This window comes from Malania oleifera, chromosome 2 (assembly GCF_029873635.1).
Source record: "Malania oleifera isolate guangnan ecotype guangnan chromosome 2, ASM2987363v1, whole genome shotgun sequence".
Classification (NCBI taxonomy): Eukaryota; Viridiplantae; Streptophyta; class Magnoliopsida; order Santalales; family Ximeniaceae; genus Malania; species Malania oleifera.
Genome location: NC_080418.1, coordinates 77,338,636 through 77,361,979, shown reverse-complemented (window position 1 = coordinate 77,361,979; position 23,344 = coordinate 77,338,636). Strand labels below are relative to the sequence as shown.

Here is a 23,344-nt window from a genome sequence, read left to right as displayed (position 1 = left end):
TGTCATAAAATTGTTAGTTGGGAAGTCAATGAGGCTTGAAAAAAAAAATTAAATTACATTTATTTTACATTTTAAAATATAATTTTATTTATTTGTTAGTTGGGAAGTTTAATATATGAAGAGAGTATAATAAATAATGTTAACATTATTTAATTAAAAAAAAATTTAGGACCCAAAAAATATAATATTATATTAAAAAAAATTGGAGGTCCCAAAATTTTATGACCTAAGACGAACACCGCAACCACTTAATGGTTAGGCTGGCCTTGGGCGAAACTCCATGTTTAGGAATAATTTCTTGACTAAACGACTAAGAAACTCCCATAATTTTAAAGACTTAAAAGATAGAAGATGCTTTCCTTAATTTTCAAATATATATATATATATATATATATATATATATATATATTTGGAGTGTTTATGGGGAAGATGCTCCGAACACGACAATCACTTCACTTGTTGGTGCATAAATCAGAGTGTGATGAGACCAATTTTCTCATCTAAAACATTGAGTAGGCTACAGTCCTAAGTGCTACCACCTGAATCAATGGTTAATGGAGCACGGTTGTCGATACCTCGTCCACTTCCCATGAGAGATTTCCCCTCAAAAACTTAAAATCCAATGTTTTATATATATAATATAATATATATATATATATATATATTATAGTGTTTCTTCTTTTTGTTATTGTTAAAAATTTGCCCATACTTTTTATAATTTCCTGTCCTGTCATGCAAATAGCAGCCTCGCCTCGCCTCGCCCTTTAGTTGTAGGCTCAGTAGACTTTAACCCCTCCACCCCATTTTAACCCGCATGACAATTGCTCCCTCCGCCAGCTCATTCAACACCCAACCATAGCGCTCTCTCTCTCTCTCTCTCTCCACATATTACTCTTTTCAACGTTTTCTCCACCAGATCTCTCGGAGTATGCCTTGGAGATGCGTGCGTGTTGAGATTTTCCTACTGTGGTTTTCTGGGTTTTTCGCTTTATATACCCATACACATTCTCTCCTCCTATCATTCCTCTCAGCAGACCCATGTTCTTCTGATGCGTTTCTGTGAGTTTCTGGGTTTGCTTCGGTTTTGCTTCTCTGCTTGATCTGTTCTGCTGCCGCCAGAGACTTCTTTCTTCTTCTTCTTCTTCCTCCTCCTCTTCTATTTTTATTTCTGTGTTTTTTTTTAGGGGGGGAGGACCGGGGAGAGAAAAGCGAGAAGGATGGATAGCGGCGTGGAGAAAGAGAGCGTATTGGTTTTTAGCGATGAGGAGTTGAGGGAGATAAGTGGGGTTAAGAGGGGAGGAGACTTTGTGGAGGTGACGTGCGGGTGTACCAGTCATCGCTATGGTGACGCTGTTGGGAGGCTTAGGGTTTTCATTGGAGGTGATCTCGAAATCAGTTGCGAATGCACCCCTGGTTGTCAGGAAGGTCTCCCTCCTTTTCTCTCTCTCTTCTGTTATCGGGAAATGGGTTTTGATTGGAGTGCATGTTGAGCGCTTTATCTGTTAAGTTTACGGTGCACTGGTTTCGATCGGACTTTGAAGTTTGTCACTGCTACTCTGTGCTGTTTAATCCTTTTGAACATCAAATGTCGTATTTTTCTGAATATAATTGATGGGTTTTAAACAGTTCTGCGAGTTGTTTTTTTTGCTTTGGATTACACGGTTTAAGTGTATGTTGATTTGTCTGTGTGACGGTAGTTCTGTTTGATTTCATCTGTTAAGATAATGCAGCGACATTATTAATTTGAATGATATTATATGCGTTTACCCGTGGCTTATATGTTGATAAAGAAGGTATTTTTTGGGTGGGTACGGGAGGATGAAACGTGCAGTGTTTTAGTTGTTGGGATTCTGATGTCTTAGGCGTTAGTTTTGAAGTAAAATTTGTGCAATCGTAATAAGGGTGGTTTACTTAAAAGTGTAGTTTTTGTTATAGTAAATTCTTTTTTGAAGATGTCTTTCATGACGAATGTGGTCGATGAGATTTGCCTCCTGCTCGTATTTTACTTGGTCAGTTTTTCGTTGATGTAATTTGAGTAGTTAATTCATGCGCTTTGAGTGGCTTCTTGCAGAAATCAAACCTTGAACTTCAGTTCGGTTGAGGAAGCACAGGCATCAATATTTCTGAATACTTTGTTTCTGTTGTTATTATGCGATTGTCAAAATTGCTTGACGGATGGTTTGAAGTCCAAAGTATTTCTTCTGATAAATTTTGATATATGCTGGAAGGGATGTCTTTTGCTCTGCATAATAAATTATTTCTGGTTTTCTGCGATCCAAGGGGAAGGTCTTTAAGCTTTAAATTAATTTAAAAGGAAGACTAATTTTGAAAGGATACAAGGGTCGTAATTTGAGTGATGTTTGGTTAAAAACTCAAAACATCAAGAGTTGTCATTAACGTTCTTGTGCTTGGAAACATTTGGCTACCATTAGTCTTTCAAATCTATAGGTAGTTTAGGCCCTTTTGTTGTTGGAGGGTGGGGGGGGGGATTTATCGTTAACGGGTTTGCGCTGGAAACATTTGGCTATTATTCTTTCCCATCTTCAGGTAGTTTTGGGTCCTTTTTTTAACTACGACATAATTTTTTAATGATACTTGTAACACCAAGTGTATTTTTTATTTTTTTTTATTTTTTTTTCCCTTTTTGGCTCTTTCTAAATTGCGTACTTAAAATTGCGAGACTGTATACCTTGGTTGGCATGATGTTAAGACAAGGAGCAAATGATAGCTTGTGCCCTATGATTCACATAGCAATTTTGGACTCTATATTGTTCTTACTATGCATCCCCAGTGTTCTTGAGAAAAATCAATATACAGTGTTAAATGCATGTGCTTAAAGGCTATCTTTTTTTATTATTGGAGTCAGCTTTGTGTTTTACTTGTTTTTCTTTGGTTGTAATGTCATTTTCTGATTCTTTTGTTTTCAATTTCATCAGTAAGTTTGCAATCTTCTTGTGTTCAATTGATGAATGTTTTATTTGATGATTAGATAAGTTGACCCCTGCCGCATTTGAGAAGCATTCTGGAAGAGAAACTGCTAGAAAGTGGAAGAACAATGTTTGGGTCATAGTTAACGGGGAGAAAGTTCCATTATCAAAGACAGTGCTGCTTAAGTACTACAACCAAGCCTCAAAAAATGCTAATATGTCTCACAGATCACATAATGGAAAGGTTTGCCACCGTGACGAGTTTGTTCGCTGTACTAGGTGTAACAAGGAGCGCAGGTTCCGTCTTCGGACCAAAGAGGAATGTCGGATCCACCATGATGCTTTGGCTGACCAAAACTGGAAATGTCCTGATCTGCCATATGACAGGTACCCCTCTCCTCCCAAACTCAACTGGATGAACACTTTTCCCCCTAATATTCTTGAATGATGAAATGTTTGTATTCATTCTGTTGTATTAGGCTGTAGGCCATTCTGCTATGTTTATTTTTTGGCAAATTTTTTCAATGCTCCACATGAATATTTTTCTTGAAAATGTTTGATCGTTATGCCAGTCTATTAGATTTCTGCTTGTGATATAATATTTTTGTTATTATTTTCTTGTTTTCCCACATCTAAATTGATGACTGGGATGACATCCACTCCATTTCAATTCAAGGAATACAGTTCTTTTTTTTTTTTCCTTCGGGATTTGAGAAATGACGAAAATAAACAAATTTATTTCCGTCCCTTTATGAATAATAAAGAAATGGGTTGTCAAACTCTGTTTAGTGCTGTTTTCTGGATGAAATACTGGTCAACACGCATACTCTTAAGGGCAATAATGATTATCTTGACCACCATCTAGATCAGTTGTCTGAGAGATCAATATGGCAAGCCATGAAGTCCCTCACTACCCAGTCATGAATTTTTCCATTATCCACTATCTAGCAGGTTTCTACCTCATGCATGCATCAATCATAACACTGAAAGGAGTGCTTCTCATCTGTTTGATGCATCTAATCACAATGCTCCCTCTATTCCTTGGGACTATGTGCAAGAACTGCTATCTCTAAAATTCTAACATATCCATTCTCAGTATAATGGTTTGTAAGGCTAAATCCAGCTAGAAATGCAATTGGGACCCTTGCTTCATGGACATGTTATTTTCTTCTAGTGACCGAGATAAACATCTTGCTTTAGGGACATCTTAGATGGTCTTTTTAATATATATTTTTTTATAAGAAAGCTATATTTTTTTATAATAAAAGAAGATATATTAAGAAAGAGAATGTATAATCTTATCAAGGATACTAAATCCTCAACAAGAAAAAATAAAATCAAAGGAAAAGGAAAATAAAAATAAAAATAAAAATAAAAATAATAAGCATAAATTATCCAAGAAAGCCCCTCTTTAATCCCTTCCCATTGTAGTTCACCGAACACTGAACATTTGCTAATTTCCTCTAACCCTTCCTCCCCTTAGATTTACCCCCATCAAGCCTAACTTCATTTCCTCCTTGGTCAGCCAATGTGAGGCCCAAGTTATCCAACAAATTCTGAGTTTGAATGTTTTTATCAGTAGATACTTGAACTGGAGTAGGCAGAACGAGAAATTGTAATGAACATAGAAGCATATGTCCTCCCAAGAAGAGTGTGAAATACAGCCAAAAAATTACAAATGCAACAAAAAAAATCACGAAAGCAATTACAGCAGTGCTGCTCGCCAATCCCTAACAAGATCAGGCAGTGGAAAACCCCTAAAGAACTTGAAAGAGTGGACCCAAATAGAAGCTAAAAAGTCTGTTCTGTCCCACAATAAAACCAGGTTGGTTAATGATCAATGAAGGATCACGCATTTCTTTCAATGGACAGCATCCACAAAATAGGAAACGCCACACTATTCATAGCACTTCTCCCTTCCTATTCTTTCCAAAACCCCCGTAATAGGGTAAAAAATCACCCACAGCCCAAGGAGGTACCTGCCACCCAGGCTTCACCAAAGCAAGAAAAAAGGACACTACCAGGCGTCACTTAGTCCAATGTCTCAATAGATTTTCCACATGATGTGAAAATTGATACATGTTTAATTATATAATGTTCAAATGATATGCTAATCCTTATCTTTAATAATTAGAACCACCAAATGATCTAGATGTATTTTATCTTATGTGTGGAACAAGTGATGCTTATCAGTTAAAAAAAAGACACTGCAGATGCCCTTTAATTATGTCCAGTTTTGTTTGATGAATTTAAAAAAAATGAGTTCTAAATTTTCCAGATGGTCTTAAAATTGATCATATAGTCAAGTTTTATTATGATTTATTATCATCTGAATGTAATGGAATACTTTTCATTTATGCAAGTTTATTAGGCCAGTACTTTTCAATGACTTAGAGATACTTAAATCTGTATGAGGCTGATAAGTTCGAAGAAAGTAGTTAGCAATTAGTGGTATTACAGCAGCAACACTGGGTTTGCTGCATTGTGCTCAACAGTTGCTGAAGCATATCCCAGTCTGGGAAAATTGGAATTCTGATTTGGAAGTGGCAAAGCAGTGAAAAACATAGAAGATGCAATTGTAATCTAATTTTGTTTTCCTTTGACCATCTAAATTTTTTTGTATATTTTCAGATAAATTCCTCTAGATAAATGCTGGCATATGTCAAATGTATGCATATAAGTTTGACATGTGGACAAGGACTGCAAGCCTGCAAAAACAACAACAAAAAAAACAAGCCTTAAGACCCACTAGGTGGGGTTGGCTACATGAATCATTTTCCGCCAATTTATGCGATCATGGACAGTTTCTTTCGACAAATTCAACGATAGTAGATCCTTACTATCTCATTCTAAGTTATTTTAGGTCTACCCTTATCCTTTCTACTACCCCTCACAATAATTAACTCACTCTTCCTCACTGGCGCACTATGTGGCCTACATTGCAAGTACCCAAACCATTTAAGTCGCCCCTCCCTTATCTTATCTTCTTTAGGACTATGCCTAACTTACCACAAATATGTTCATTTTTTAATTTATCTTTCAATGTCCATTCATTTATCTAAGCATTCTCATCTCGGTAACATTCACTTTTTGGATATTTTATTTCTTAGTTGCCTAATATTTTGTTCCATGTAGCATAGTTGGTCTTATAGCCGTCCTATAAAACTTTCCTTTTAATTTTAAGGGTATTCTACAATCACAAAGCACACTTGAAACACTTCTTCATTTTACCCAACATGCTTTAATTCTATGCATTACATCCTCTTCAATTTCTCCTTTAACCTACATAATAGATTTAAGGTATCAAAATCTACAAGTGTTATTTGTTTCTACAACATCAAGTTTAACTTTTTCTCCAATATTCCTCCTACAATTTTTGAAATTACATTTCATATATTTTGTCTTATTTCTACTTATCCTAAAGTCTCTAGATTCTAAAGTTTCTCTCCATGTCTATCTTAGCCTCTACTCCACCCCTAGTTTCATCAATCAATACAATATCATCTGCAAACAACATGCACCCCCTCATTTTGGATGCTCCCAGTCAATTGATTCATCACTAAAGCAAAAAGATAAGAGCTCAAAGCAGATCCTTGATGTACACCTATTGCAATTGTAAATTTTCTAGTCTCTCCACCTATAGCCCTGACACTAGTCATTACTCCATCATACATATCCTTAATGACATCAGTATACCTACTACATACACCCTTTTTTCTAAAACCCACAATAAAACATCCCTAGGTACCTTATCATACGCTTTCTCTAAATCAGTAAATACCATATGTAAATCCCTCTTCTTTTCCCTAAATTTTTCCATTAATCTTCTTAAAAGATATATAACTTCTGTAGTAGATCTCTCAGGCATAAAACCAAATTGATTTTTTGAGACCTTTGTTTCTAGCCTTAACCTTTGTTCAACTATCCTTTCCTACAATTTCATCGTATGACTCATAAGTTTAATTCAACGATAGTTATTACAATTTTGAATATCTCCTTTATTTTTGTATATAGGTATTAAAGTGTTTTTCCTCCATTCATCTAGCATTTTCTTAGTTTTATAATTGTGTTAAATAAATTAGTTAACCACATAATTCCATTATCACGTAAGCATTTCCAAACTTCAATTGAAATGTTATTCGGTTCTATAGCTTTTCCATTTTTCATCTTTTTTAGTGCAAACTTAACTTTGTTAACTCTAATCGTGCTAATAAATCTCATATTTTTAGTCTTTTCCTCATTTGTCAATATTAAGTTTAAGCCTTCTATTTGATTTTCATTAAATAGCTTAATAAAGTAACTTCACCATCTTTCTTTTATGTCTTCTTCCTTAACCAAGACAATATCATCCTCACTTTTATAAATTTTATATTACCTAATTCCTTACTTTTTCTTTCTCTAGCTCTAGCAAGTTTAATATCTCTTTGCCCTTCTTTTGTACCTAATCTATCGTACAAATTATTAAATGATCTATGTTGAGCTTCACTAATAGCCTTTTTTGCATCTTTTCTCATTTCTTTACACTTGTCAAAGTTATCCATGTTTCTACATTTTTTGCCATGTTTTATATCAAATTCTTTTTGTCTTTATGGCTTTTTGAACATCTTGATCTCACTACCAACTTTCTTTGCTATTCGAGAATCTTCCTCTTGACTCACCTAAAATATCTTTTGCTATTTTTTTAATAGAGCTAGTTATCCTACTCCAAAGAGTGTTTGTATCTACACCATCCTTTATAGTGCAATCACCATTTTTGATCATTTTATCTTTTAATTTTATTATATTTTCTCCCTTTAGGTTCCACCATCTAATTCTCTTACATTGATTTATTTTATCCTTTCTCTACAATTTGTTAATTCATATATTTAACACTAAAACTCTGTGTTGTGTAGTTAAGCTTTCACCTTGGAAAACTTTACAATCCTTACATTATAAATGATCTACCCTCCTAGTTAAGAAAAAATCTATTTGACTTTTATTTTGTCCACTTTTGAATGTTATTAAGTATTCTTCTCTCTTCTTAAAGCAATTATTCATTGTAATAAAATCGTATGACATAGAGAAGTATAAGATCATCTCTCTAGACTCATTTTTGTCTCCATATCCATATCCTCCATGTATCCTCATAAATTTTATTATCCCTTTCAATGTGTCCATTCAGATCAGCTCTCCTATGAATATTTTCTCAGTCTCTGATATGCCTTGTATAATACCATCCATATCTTCCCAAATTCTTCTAGGCCTACTTGAGGAGCATAAGCATTAATGATATTTATTTTCTCTTGGCCTAAGACCATCTTAATTTTTATAATTTTATTCCCTACTCTATTTACATTTACAATACTATCTTTCAAGTTTTTGTCTACAATAATTCCTGCCCTATTCTTATTTTTTTCTTTTTCAGCGTACCAAAGTTTAAATCTTGATTTATCAATTTCTCTAGCTTTCTGCCCCACCCTCTTAGTTACTTAAAGGCAAATTATATTAATTTTTCTTCTGATCATTATGTCCACAATTTCCATGCTTTTACTCGTAAGTGTTCCTATATTCCAAGTTGCTATTCTAATTCTAGTCTCTTGAACTAATTTCTTTATCCACCCACGTCTAGAATGAAGCGGGAACCATCACATATTTGATAACATACCCGGGTGTCACGGTCCGACTATTTTCACATCATTGTGAAGGGCCGTGCGGCGCTAGCTAAAGCACTCTTGCTTAACTAGCCAGCCTATCGTTTACCAACATTCATCCACAAAGCACTTTCATTAAGATTCATTCAGATAACAGCGAAAATATTAATCAATTCATGAAAGTCGTGGCAACCAAGCAGTAAACATTGAAGCAAACGTAATTCATTAACAAATCCTCCGTTGACATGGTGTACTTAGTGAGGAAGGCAAGTAGGCTAAGCACGTTGACAATTGTTAGTAAGTTTTACAATGACTAATGAACACTCACCCTCCCCTAAAGAGGTATTTATGTAATTATCATCCTGACACTAGGAAACATCAAAGTGACCGAGGAGTCATACTGCCTTATTTGGCTTACAAAGACTCTACTAGCAGAAAATAACCCTACACTAGTATTTACATGATGGAAACCCATCCTAAGCACACGAGATAAGCGGTCACAGGCAAGCATAATGCCTTGAACAAGCTTAGCTCGTGACATTCTCCCCCACTTATGCGGTTGATGTCCTCGTAGACTTTTGGCGGTAGGTACACTTCAAATTTGTTCACAAACGGTTGAATATCTTCCGTAGAAATCCAGCTGATTTCTTTGTCATCAAGGCATTTCCATTTCACTAGGAACTTCTGCTGCTTCTTCCTTGAGGATATGAACTTTCTATCTGCAAGGATCTCTTTAACTTCATGTCTGTCAAGTTGCATTGTCTTCAACTCTGCGCTGTTTGACTGACTTCTGCTCAAGTCGTTGGTGTTGGCGTTGAATAGCTTGAGGCAGTTGACATGAAACTGCGGTCTTCTCTTCTGATCTGTCCACTTCTTCATCTGCTTAGAAGCTTTCTCCAGATAGGCTTGGGCAAACTCTGCATTCTGTCTCCCTTCACTGGTAAAGATGTACGCCCTGGGACTCTTTCGTTTGTACGGCTTGCCCACTGTGTGAGGTAACAGCGGTAGCTGGCCTGTAACAAGCTCAAAAGGGCTCTTGTTGGTTGTTGAGCGCCTTTGGGCGTTGCCACAGAATGGAGCCACATCAAGTAGTTGCATGCCATTCTTCTGGTTGTCGATGACAAAATGGCACAAGTACTCATCTAGGAGTTCTCTGAATCTCTTCATTTGTTTGTCTATCTGTCGGTGATAACTCGAAGAGATGTCAAGAAGTGACCTGAATATCCTGAAAAACTCTGTCAAGAAGTTGTCAGTGAACATTAAATCTTGGTCACAAATAATAACTTGGGGAAAACCCCAATATCTCACAATAGTCACAAGGAACAATTGTGTCGTCCCCTCTGCCAAACAGTACTTTGGTACGGCCATGGAAGTACCATACTCCTTCCGCTCCCCCTTATCTTGTTGGCAAGTGAGACAAGTTTTGGAATAATCAACCACATCATCCCGCGTGTGTGGCCAATAATAGCTCCCCGGTAGTCCTGTCATTAGAGTCATTCTCCGCGAATACCCCTCAACGAACTTCCTGCAGCATTTAGTAAGCCCAAGAAAGGAACGCAACTCCTTCATTGTCGTGGGGATCTTCCGTTCTTGAATCATCCTTACCTTCTCCATACCCCTCCGGATACGACCTTGTTCAACCACTTGACCAAGGAATTTGTTGCTCCGCCGAGCGAAAGAGAAATTCTCCTTCTTCACATTCAGACTGCTTCCCCTCAGCTTGTCGAACACCTTCCGTAGATGCTCTTCATGTTTCCTCTGAAACAACACCGATGCTCCCAACGGTGTTTTGGAAGGGCAAACACATCCCGCTTCCAATTCATCAAGCTGTTTCCCCAACTCTACTATCTCTCGAGGCGCAATCCGACATGGCCCTATAGCAGGTGGTTTCACTCCTGATAACAACTCGATCTCATGCTCCACAGTCCGTCGTGAAGGCAAATTGTGCGGCAGCTTATTCGGCAACACCTCCTTATACTCATCCAACACCGCTTGGATGATCGTAGGCTCCAACTCTTGGCCTACCTCTTTGTCTACCACCACCGTGGCTAGACGTGTTTGCTCACCCTTACCCAATTCCTCATTGAGTTGTATGGCTGAAAGGGACTTCCCATTGTCTCCTTTCATTGCAACGACTTGCATCATGCACAAGTGATCTCCCATCAGACACAGGGAACCAGCCGAAGGCATCAGCACTGCCTTCGTCCCCCTTAGGAACTCCATTCCTAGAATGACTGGATAGTCATCCAATGGCACCGCTGTGAAATTCGCATGACCTTCCCACTGTCCAAGCTTTATAGCCACTTGCTTGGCTACTCCCAAAGTAGGCTGGGCTACAGAGTTAACTGCTTTCATGCGTCCTGTATCCTTCTCTAAGGATAAGTTGAGTCTCCATGCTTCCAACTGCGAAACAAAATTATGAGTAGCCCCCGTATCCACCGTAGCGCGAGTACTCTTCCCATTTATCCTCAAGTCCACAAACATTAAACCTATTGCTCGTGTAACTTTTGGTGTTTTTGCCTGCTTTTACAATGCGTTCACCAGCCGCACTGAACCCACCCTTGGGACATCATCCTTTTCCCCATCGTCTTCCACTGCCTGTTCTGCAATGGAAGCCTGTAAAGCATTGAGTGATGCTTTGTGAGGGCACTCAAAAACTCTATGAGGATCTTGACACAAGAAACACTCAAGTTTACTCTTCCCCTTTCCATTGGGTGTGTTGAACCCTTGAGACGACGAAGCTTCCTGTGAGATTGATGATTTAGAGTCGGCTCCCCCCACTCTTGGGTTTGCCATTCTTGAAAGACTTTCCATTGTTTCCCTCTCCGCCAAACTGTTTGGACGAAGCGGTATCATCACCAGCGTAGTCAGTCAAGCGTTCTGCAGCCGCTTGTGTAGTTGACAAGTCTTGAACCCTTTGCCTATGAAGTTCAGTTCTTGCCTATGGTTTCATCCCCTTAAGGAAATAGAACAACTTGTCCTTCTCCGACATATCCCGAATATCCAACATTAAAGCAGAAAATTGTTTCACATTTCGCTGATTGAGCCCGTATGCTTGAGATCTCTTAGTTTTCTCCTTGCATTATACTCAACGTTCTCAGGAAAGAATTGGGCCTTGAGCTCTCTCTTCAAGTCTGCCAACTATCAATTACACAACTTCCATTTTCAATTTCTTTGTACTTGGTACACCACCACAGTTTGGCATCACCAACCAAGTACATGGTCACAGTATCCACCTTTGCCTGTTCTGAGGCCATCCTCACAACGCGAAAGTACTGCTCCACATCAAACAAGAAGTTCTCTAACTCCTTGGCATCTCGGGCACCCCCATACGTCCTGGGTTCTGGCACCTTGGTCTTGCTAACTCTTGGAGTGTTGGAGTTCCCTATAGCAAGAACCATCACATTCATCCTTGCATCCAGATCTGCCATCTGGGCCTACAAAGCTTCCATTGTGTGGCGAAAATCCTCTGACAAGTCGCCTAGCAAACCTGTTTGATGTTTTTGTGACCCCATCATCTCATCAACAAGTTTTCTCATCTAGGCCACCTCCGCGGCCATAGTGTTGGTTGTTGTCTGAACCTGTGCTTCCAGCACGCTGATCCTCTCAGCATTGTTTGGTGCCATGGTCACTTACCAAAGTTTTCCAAATCCAACAACGAAGGCAATGGAATTCACGTTTCAACTCAACCTTGGGCTCTCACCAAGTGTCACCGACTTGGCTTTGATACCAAATGTCACGGTCCGACTATTTTTACACCGTTGTGAAGGGCGGTGTGGCGCTAGCTAAAACACTCTTGCTTAACTAGCCAGCCTATCGTTTACCAACATTCATTCACAAAGCAATTTCATTAACATTCATTCAGATAGTAGCAGAAATATTAATCAATTCATGAAAGCCGTGGCAACCAAGCAGTAAACATTAAAGCAAACGTAATTCATTAACAAATTCTCTGTTGACATGGTGTACTTAGCGAGAGAGACAAGTAGGCTAAGCACGTTGACAATTGCTAGTGAGTTTTACAATGACTGATGAACACTCACCCTCCCCTAAAGAGGTTTTATGTAATTATCATCCTAGCACTAGGAAATATCAAAGTGACCGAGGAGTCATATTGCCTTATTTGGCTAACAAAGACTCTACTAGTAGAAAATAATCCTACACTAGTATTTACATGATGAAAACCCATCCTAAGCACACGAGATAAGCGGTCACAGGCAAGCATAATGCCTTGAACAAGCTTAGCTCGTGACACCCGGGCGCCGACACGTCGCGTCGCTTTGGGGCCATGGCCTAGCCCACTTTTTGTTACACCCGGGTGGTATAAATGCGATGCGTCGCTCGTAGCGGACGCCCCAGTGAATATTTAGTAAGGATTCATGTCATTATGATTTGACAAATTTGACACTGGCTGTCAACTACCTAACGCAACCCTCCTCCTTTATCCGGGCTTGGGACCGATTGTGTGTAAAAAGATTAGGACATTGAGTGCATCAGAGGCGGAGTTGGGCTGCAAGCCTGTGACTCTGCAAATTATGTAGGTTGAAACCCAACCTAGATTGACAAATTTGCAAGCTTGGGTAAATATTTTTCAAACACACTGGCTTTGGTTGAGATTTCTCAACCTAATGTAACCTGGTCCCCTTGTAAAATACTGTGTGCATTTAGCTATATATTATACTACATTAGCACAAGCAAAAGATTTTTCTTTTAAAATAGAAATACAAGCAAGAGAAAATAATCATTTGGGTATAAGTAAATTTGATGAAAAAAGGAACAGCTGGCACTGTAATGCTCCCACCATGTCACCAGATAAAGCCAGCGCTAAAAACCCCAGAGTGAGCCTAATGATTCATTTCTGTTAAAGCTTGATATACAATGTTGGCCCACAATCTAACAGGTTAAGCTTTTAGGTAAAGTGGCATTCTAACAATTTCCATCCAATAGGGACTAGAACTAAAGACATGCTTCTTAAGGCATTTATCCTGGTTTTTCCCAAAATGACAATGGCAATAAGTTAAAAAGATAATAATTTTGATTGCATTCAAATATTTTATTTATTTTATCAATTTAGTTTGCATTGCACAACTCAACTATTATATCATTTAAATAAATCACCAAGGTTAACAAAGGTCAAACATGGTTACCTGGCCTGAATTAACCAGAAGTTGAGTAAGTTGAATCCAATGTTCAGTTGGTTTAAGCTTGGGCAACATCTACAACCTTCGAGTTCGAGTTGGCCTTCAACCTGCCTGAGTTAAGAAAGTAGTGCAAAATTAATGTCTCAGCATTGACCACTGAAACTGCTCCACAACTTGGGCGTCAGACCTTGCCGTCTATCTTGTTCTTAGTTCATAATTAGAGTTCAAGATGCTCTACATTTGAGAATGTAGTGCAAAATTTATGTCTCAGGAACCACTGCTGAAACTATTCCACAATTTGGGCATCAACCCTTGAGGGTAATCTTCTTCTCAGTTCATAATTAGAGTTCAAGAAGCTCTACATTTACATTATGTTTGATTCTGGAAACTGAATAGCTATTCTATTAGGATATAATAGTTTTTTTTTTTAAAAAAGGTGATGTTTCTTTAAGGTGATGACCATGGAAAAAGTTGTTAACCAACTATTATATCAAAATAGTTCACCAAAGTTAACAAAGGCAAACATGGTAACTTGGCCTGAATTAACCAGAGGTTAAGTTGAATCCAATGTTTTGTTGGTTTAAGCTTGGGCAGCATCTGCAACCTTTGAGTTCGGGTTGGCCTTCAACCTGCCCAAGTTAAGAAAGTATTGCAAAATGTATGTCTTCGCAACAACCAATGAAACTGCTCCACAATTTGGGCGTCAGACCTTGAGGGTTATCTTCTTAGTAGTTCATTGTTGGAGTTTAAGAAGCTCTACATTTACAATAAGTAAAAGAACAATGCAGAAATAAATTAGAATATCTCTAAACTGTTAAAACACAAAGACACTCATCAAGGGACAATGCCTTTGAAGGTCTACTCTGTGTTAACTTGCTTAAGGTCCACCAACCAAACTAACGCCTTAAATCTTAGAAGGGATGTTGGCCTCCCAAGTATGGCAATGAAGTTGAAAGGCATATCATTAGACTTGATAAAGTGGCAAAAGAAGGATGTATAAGAGTAATCACCAAATAAAGCAAAATCCTCATCCTAACATTCCTCCCATAAAAAATATGGCTGTTCTCCAACCCAAAAAGCAAAGAAGAGAGCTCCTCTAGCTCCCCATCATTCAAATCCCTTCTAAAATGAGAATCCCTTTAAAAAGTATGAGCATCTGGAATTAGAAAAGAAGAAAAGCCCATTGTGGACTAAAGAAAGCCAACAAAATTGAGAAGTAACCGATAATTCTAAATCCCCCGCCCAATTTAAACTTGTCAACAGAGTAAAGAATGGTAAACTTAAGAAATGAACCTCCAAGAACTCTCAGATAAACATCTAAGACCCATATTAGCATCCCAACCATTTACTTGCAAGCTAAATTTACTTCTTATGGCTTTCTGCCGCAAGGATTTCACCTCTAAGTGAAACTGTGATGACCATTTTCCCAAAAGAGCAGTTTTTTTTTTTACACCAAATTGCCAAGACCCAACCTTCACGCTTCAATCTAAGCAAATGATCCTTCTTTTCTCCACCCTTGAACAAACAAAATCCCTCAATACTCCTCTCAATAATTTTAACTACCCTTACCAAGAATTTTAAGCAAGGACAAATAATATGAAAGAATGGTAGAAAAGACTAGACCGAATGAGTGTGTTAATAATCACCTATCAAGAAAAAAGTGCCTTTCCACCCATCCAAATGCTTAGTCACATTATCATGGTTCGAAAGCTAAAGAATGAGTTATGCCTTCCCAAAACGACTCCTAAATCAAAGGCACTTCAAAACACCACCCCCACTAAAGAAGTCAATTCCAAAACCCTATCAAAACTTAAGATTAATATCCTCAACATCACTCTTCCCCAATATCACTCTTATCTTATATCAAGAAAATCATAGAATCATCAGCAAACTACAAATGAGACAACACCACCCCCTTGCTCCCCACCTTGATACCTTTCTTGAATCCCTATCCCCAGGTCTGCCTATTATTATTCTTCTACTCAATACATCCACCACAAGAACAATCCTAGAAATTACACAATGGATCCCCTTGTCCAACCCCCTGGAATTCCTAAGCCATGATTCTCGCTCCACTAAAAATCATGGAGAAAGAAACATTAGATAAACACCCCCTTATCAAAATTTTGCCATCTATCACCAAAGCCTTTCCAACTGTCAGAAAACTCTCAACTAACATGATCATACGCCTTTCCAAAATCCAACTAAAAAGCAATACCCTTCTTATTTTTTCCAAGGATGAACATCCTCCACCACCTTAGTGGATTTACTCTTTTAAGGCACCAAGGTTATAAAATTAGAACTGAAACTTTTCTCCTACACTCCATTCCCAAGAAGCTCATGAAATCTCTTTAATAAGGCCCCCTCACCCCATCCAGCACTCCTGGAATAATAATAATAATAATAATAATAATAATAATAATAATAATAATAATAACTCATTCAGACCCGAAGGCATATCCCTCTCTAATTCAAACACCACCACCCTCACTTGCTCTTCCTCAAAAAGCCTCTCTAACCAAGATGTTTGGGTATTAGAAATGGGATTCCAATCAAAACCCTTAAACCTAGAATAATCCTCTTCAGTGTAGAGATTTTTAGAAAAACCAGTTATGTCATCAGCAATCAGCTGAGTATCCCTCACCACTTCTCCATCCCTTAACTCCAATTTGGAATAATCATTCCTTGTCTATTCCATATTGGTTGGAATAACATCAACTTCTGCATGGCCATTCGCATAGAATGGAACTGGATTTTATTTTATTTTTTTTTGTCAACTACTATATTTTTCCATATAGTAGCCTGCAACCTATTCCATTTGGCTAAGCTTGCATAAATTTAGCGCTCATTATTGAAGCTCAGTGTCCAGCCACTGCTGGGTTGGGGGTACTATTTTGGTTGCCAGAGCAGACGTAAGCTTATGCATGTGTGTGCCTGCAATTGTATGAAGGTGCCTATGTGTTAAACCTAATTGAAATCAGTGCTATTTTTTGTTTTGTAGAGGAATGTTATTATTTCACACTTGTCAATCACCTATGTATGAGTTGACTTTTTTAAAGGGTTACGCGTTATTTCCTTTGATTCATTTATCAAGGTCTAGCTGCTTGATTCTTTGTCAAAACATTGTTGCAAGCATTGCCTCTACAGCCTACCACAATACTCCTTCCTCAACTTTCCTCACATTCTGCTCCACCTTCCTCTCAAGCTAAAAGGCCTCCTACGTCTCCTTGTCCATTCCACCCGATCACCAAAAGACCCCATAAAGGTTCAACAAACGAAGTGTGTGAATTTCTGCTGTGGGCTAAAGAAAAGGCATATTACTGAAGGGAGCAAACTTGGAAGGTGTTAACCAGCTTGCTGCTAAAGCCTCTTGGGTATGATACCATGTATCTAGGGTCAAATCCCACCTTCATGGGCAAACTTGGAAGGTGCAAGCCAGCTTACTATTAAAATCTTCAAGATATGATATCAAAAGCATAGGATTAAACCTTGCATCGACTGTGTAGGAGAGAATGTGATGTTGTTGACTGTGCATTGTACATTGTTGCCTTCGGGCTAGGAAAAGGAAGCAAAGTTGGATTGTCAGAAAATATTGGAAATTCTAAGACTCTGAGGGTTGCAACTTCCTTTAAATTGCATCACTTCCAGAAAATCTCCAACCTCTTTCAAGTACTAATTATGCTACTTCCCATTTAATATCTTTTAGTTCTTTTTTCGCTATTCCTGAACAGTGAAGTGTTGACTCATCTGTCATGGGTGATGGGGAACATCAAGAAGTCATGTATGAACAAGATCAAGGAATTTGGAGACCTTGTTTACCATATGTGTAGGCATAATTTACAATAACTGGATTTAAATATGTAATTTTTTCAGCATTTATGGAGTTTCAATTATGTTTCATTGATTAGGGATTCGCTATTATTTTCGGATTTTTCTTTATCTAGGGATTTGTTATTATTTTCCAGAAATCCATTTTTAGGGAGAAAAGCCTTATAAAGGCTTGGTTGTGTACAACTTGGGAGGCAGTTTTAAATATTGAGAATTTAGCCCTAAGTTGAGTCTTGCTCTGATTTCCCATCATTTTTTTTTTGTTTGTTTTCTGTTATATTCTTTTAATGTTTTTTTAGTTTTCTATCATTTTCTTGCTGATTTTCTGTTGCCAAACTATCCTGCACCAATTGGTGGAAGCACCATGGCCAGTTGGCAATATTTTATGTGTTAGCCACTTAAAAACTCTTTTTGTTAAGGGAATGATACCAATAATGAGCTTCCTTTAAAAGCAAATCTGATAGGTATTTGCTTGGGAGTGATATAAAACCAAAACGAGTTCATACATGGAAATATTTTAACCCTCGACAATCTCTAGAAAAGAGGGCTTACATTCGAAAATAAGTGTTTTCTCTGTATGGCTGATACAGAATCAGTCAACCACAATCTTCTCCACTGTTTGGACAAGGAAATAGTGAAATTTAGCTTTTTCCTTGGCTGGGCAGCAGTGGATTACTGCAAATTCAGTTGGAGGAGATTTGGGCTTGGAAAGGCATCAGAGCCCCCAAGAAGAAGCGAAAAGCTTTGAACCTCATCCCTCTCACCATCTTTTGGTGTGCTTGGAAAGAAAGAAATAAGGGAGCCTTCAAAGATTCAACTACATCGCTTCAGACTTCCAAAGGCCAATGAATTGCTGCTGTCTCCAGCTGGCTTAGTGAGAAAATTGTTAATGATCATTATGTAATCTTAGATGTTTTCGACACTCTTCAGAGTGGTTGATTTTGTACCACGGGTTGGCATCCTCTTGATTCCTTGCTAATATATTTTCTCTTTATTGATAAAAACAAAAAACGAACTGAGTCTTCAAAAGTTATGCACAGTACTCATTGAGAGGAGCATAAAAAACAACCTTTCTCAAGAGAATTATGCATCCTTGATTGTTCATTAGCAAGTGAGAGCTGAGAAATCATAGTATAAGTATGGCGTACATTCCTGTGTGACGTATATTTGAGAGAGAATGCTGAAGACCCAAACATTGTTCAGGCATGTTGATCCTTAATGGTGCACTTTGGTCATAATATTGTAAAGAACATTTGATTACCTTACATCATGTGTCGCAAGATGTTAAAGTGTCCTCAAGGAGCTGTAAAGAAAATTTATTGGTTGCTTCTAGTTTAACATCTTGCTTAAAATTCTTAGGCTCTAAAAGGTGTTTTTGTGCATTTGTTGCAGATACCAAATTTGCATTATGAACCAACCTTATTTCTATTGTCATTTTTTGCTTCACTTGAAACTGAAATGCATCTTTAGATATTGTCTTACCCTGTTACAAATTTGTTTTTATTTTCACTCTTAAGAAGTGAATTTTTGCTGTGAATAAAATATATGCTTACCCATCAGATGTTTTCCATTACACTGTTGCATTAAGTGGCACCAATGAATCTGTGTTTGACTAAATCTTTTGGTTGAATATTAATTCTCTTCTTCTCAATGATGTTCTACGCCTAGGAGCTGCATATTCTTATCAACTCATGTTCCTTAAGCTCTTTCGGTATGCTTTTTAATGGATATTAACAATTGCTTGTCCAAGGCATGCATCTAATAAACAGTGACATGTAATTGCTTCTAGTGATTCTAGTAGCCCAGTTCAATTGTTCTTTTTTTATTAAAAAAGGGTGACGATTCAAGTTTAGTTTGGACTTGAACTGTGTCATTGTCCCTCCCATAAAGCAAGTGCAACCTGGTTGTGCAGATGAGCCTAGTTAGGCTGCTATTGTGTTCAAACTCTGATCAAACTTGGATGAGCATCACCCACCTTGAGCCTAATTCAAGCTAAGCACATGGTTTTCATAGATTTGGCCTAGCTAAAGCTTGTTTTTTGGCCTAATTGAGTTTGTTCATTAGTCTAATAATACAATCCTTTCTTGTGCAAATACAGACACCCTCTACCTTTGCCTGATTATATGCAGGGCGCTTGGTTTCCTATGAACAGTGGGCATGTATGACACTTAATGATATGATGTAATTTCTGTCTACATCCACCAATCACTTTAGGCACACAAGTTCCACTTCATGTACTTCAAGACTCAGGTTATCAATATCAAATTTGCCTTCTTTGTTGGTGGCCTATTTTGAATTCTCTACCTCTTTTCAGTCTTTGATGTCCATGCACAAAATACAAAAGCAAGTATGCACCTGACACAAAATATACCCAAATGCAGTCATATGTGGTTGTGTTCTTGTGTCTCAGACTTCATGTACATTTCAATTGCATGACTAAAGTTTATGCCTGTAGATCATTGCACCTACTAATGCAGATCATCAATTGCAACAGACTTCATTAACCTACTTCATTATTTTGTCACCCTTAGCTAACTTTATAGTACATGTGATTTTATTTTGTTTTATTAGGGTAGTTTTGGGGACATCGTGTTATTATTGCTAAGCAGCACGCCAGCTACCCCAATAGAGTCTAATCTAGAGTAGACTTGTATTACTTGTTAGAGAACCACCCCATCTAAAAGCTTGCTAGGAGGTGCATATCAAGCTATTCAACACCCGAACCCCTCCCCTCCTTTATTGCCCCACGTGACTATCTCGTACATGAAGAGGCAAGCAGACTAATTTGAACGAAAGTACAAACACATACAGAACAAAGTGCACTGTGACAGACATGGGAGAAACACAGAAAACATTACCTGAATCCTTGACCTCCCGGCACTAGAATTTCATACCATGTTAACTTCCAGCATGTTATTTGTCACTCGACTCAAAAGCTTAAGTTGTTAGTTTGTCAACAAACAAAATCTATAGTCGGCATGCACATGGAGGGATGACACCCTCTCGATATGTGAACTAAGACAATTTTTAACTACCATGCAATAAACACAAGCAACAAGACTATAACCTAGGACCTCCAGGCAATCATGGCTTTGATGTCATTTTGATTTTTCCTTCACTTCTGTAATACCAATGTTAGATCATCACTCAACTCAAAAGCTTAAACAGTTAGGTCCTAAACTATGCTAAGCCTTTATGCTCCCAGCATGTACAGCTTGATTACATGTGGCAAGATAAAGAGGCCAGCTTAACCTGGAATTAACACGAGTCAACTGTGAACTCGAAACTTTGGTAAAGTTCGCGTTTAGATGGTGATGAAACTTTAAACAAGCCAACCATGGCTTCTATGAGCAGCTTGGTTCATTTAAGGCTCTAGGTGGCCACCTTATTTCCCCTCCTATAATTGAGTCCTATTTTGAATTTCCTTGTACTTCACTGCATTAAAACCTGCTATAATTAGAAAGTTTAGCATGTAACTTTTGATTTGATCTGCTGTGTTGCTGTCTGAAGTTGCTTGTATAAATCTGTACAACCCCAAATTAATTTGTTAAGGGATTGAGGTTAAAAATGTGAAACCTGTCTTGTGTGTGGGGGTTTGTATAATGCGTTTATTCACAATGTACACAGTAACTGCTGTAGTTATGTTGCGTGTGTGCACATTACTCAAATGTGTTCTGAATTCGTAGACAATGGATGTATGTTTCTGAATGCTTTGTTCCTGTTACAGGATCACATGTGATGATGATGAAGAACGAGCCAGTCGAAGGGTGTATAGGGGTTGCTCTCGTTCCCCGACATGCAGGGGTTGTACTACCTGTGTGTGTTTTGGGTGTGAATTTTGTCGTTTTTCAGACTGCAGTTGCCAGACTTGCACAGACTTTACAAGGAATGCTGCAGCTTGAGTTTCCAAACAACCATTTAGCCCCAATATTCCGCTTGTTGGGTGGTTCGTTCTTCCCATTGTTGCTTCATGTTAAGCCCGCTGCGCATTTAAAAAGGAAAAAAAAAAAAACATTTAGCGGCATTGTCCTTGTGTTAAGACTTCTGAACCTCAGTTCCGGGATTCATTTTTCTCCTCATTGGCTGGTGTGAAACCTGCAGTTTTTGTAATTTTAATACCCCTCATTCAAGACTTGACAGGTTCTCTATCTGTTTTTCCCCTCCCCCGCCTGCCAATTGTTTATTTATCATTTATTTATATTCCAAGCACTAACATGGGACCAACAACAAACTGTTGCGGCTTCATAATGGACAAAAGATAAGCCTGATGAGTCCAATTGGCATCAATGAGCAGAGAGCAGCACAGAAGCATGGACTTTAAACCAAAAATAATTCTCGGATTTATTGTGTTTGACAGCCGTTAATTATTGGATAATTACTTCTCTAATAAGTGATTCTATATAAATATTTTCATACTAGTGTAAGTCTTACATGATAAAATATATGTTTGGATTTGATTAATAGGCTTTTTTTATATTAGAGTAGCTTATACTATAATAATGCGTTCAGTGTTCAAATTAATAAAGTACTTACTTTCTTATAGTAGTATGTATTTTATGCCAATAACATCTTAAATTACAAAAAATTATTTGTGAAATAACCGTGTGCAAAGACTAATTTCTATAAAAGATCAAATTTAGTTTAGACAGGGAAAGAGAAAGAACAAAAAAAGAAATATCAGTTATAGTTTGTCAACGATGCTTGAAATCCTTAGTATTTAATATTGTGTATGAATATTAATATGAAGAATAATACTGTTCATTAGAAGTTTCTCAGAGCTGCGTTAGCAGGGCATGGACTTGTCTATGCCATACACAATAATTTTTGTAGATGGCTCGGCAATTATTTTTCTACAAAGCATAAAAGATTCAAAGTAAGATACCTGCTTTCTTCCCGCATCATATATGCTATCTTTTTGACGTGAGCATAGTTTTCCCAAGGCATTTCATACTATAAAAGATGCACAACCAAAAATGCAAGCTCTGGAATCGGTTGGGTGTCCCTCCTTATGGGGCCATGTCTTGAAAAAGGTTCCAATATTTTTATTGTTTTGTTGGCTTCTCAAGAAGCTTGTCTGGAGAGTGTTTATTTTTTGTTTCTCACACAAACGATTAATCTCTAATTTCCCTTGCCATTCGCACGAGCTCCTCATGCCTGCAGCAGCTCGCCGGTCATCTTCTCCGCTGCAGCAAGCTGCGGCCCCCTCCATTCTGGTTTTCCATTCACTGCACTTCTCCCGCACTCCAGCCAGCTACGGTCCTTCTCCAGCGAGCAGCCGTTTCCTTCATTGTTTTTTTAATCTTGTTCCAGCAAGAGAAAAGGGATTATTATCAGCATATTAGGCTTTCGATTGTGCTTATATTTGTGCTTGATTTTGGTTGGCTCTTGGACCTTTGTTCACAACATTTGGTGAGGTTTTTCATCCTCATACATTTGTTATACACCTTCGTATGTTTAAATGGTTTATGCCTTTTATACCCACTTTGTACCGACGTACATTGGTGATAGTGGATTTGGACTGTCGTGTCTCATTGAAATATCTCAATATCTGAGGGATCCACGTTAAATTTCTTGTATCTCACTTTATTTATTTATTTGCATTACATCATTGATTTATTTATGGGAATCACTCATATATTTTTTTTTCCCAACACAATCATCATAAATTTGGGAAAATATGCATTTCGCGGATGAAACAGCTAAGAATCATTGAGTTTATATATTTGTGAGTGATTGTTAGAGGGAGAGAAGTTGAAAATTAAAAGCAACACACATTATAAAATAAAACACTCAATTGTTTTTATAGGCAACAATTATT

The 23,344-nt window shown here is 37.8% G+C and overlaps 1 protein-coding gene across 1 annotated transcript; it reads left to right on the top strand.

Annotated features, from left to right (window-relative positions):
- Positions 1–694: 694 nt before the first annotated feature.
- On the top strand, positions 695–21,660 carry LOC131148761 (protein ULTRAPETALA 1-like). Its single transcript, XM_058098672.1, has 3 exons — positions 695–1,425; positions 2,990–3,314; positions 21,254–21,660. The coding sequence occupies exons 1-3, from the start codon at positions 1,218–1,220 to the stop codon at positions 21,426–21,428; spliced, it is 708 nt and encodes a 235-aa protein (XP_057954655.1). The 5' UTR covers positions 695–1,217; the 3' UTR covers positions 21,429–21,660.
- The last annotated feature ends 1,684 nt before the right edge of the window (positions 21,661–23,344 follow it).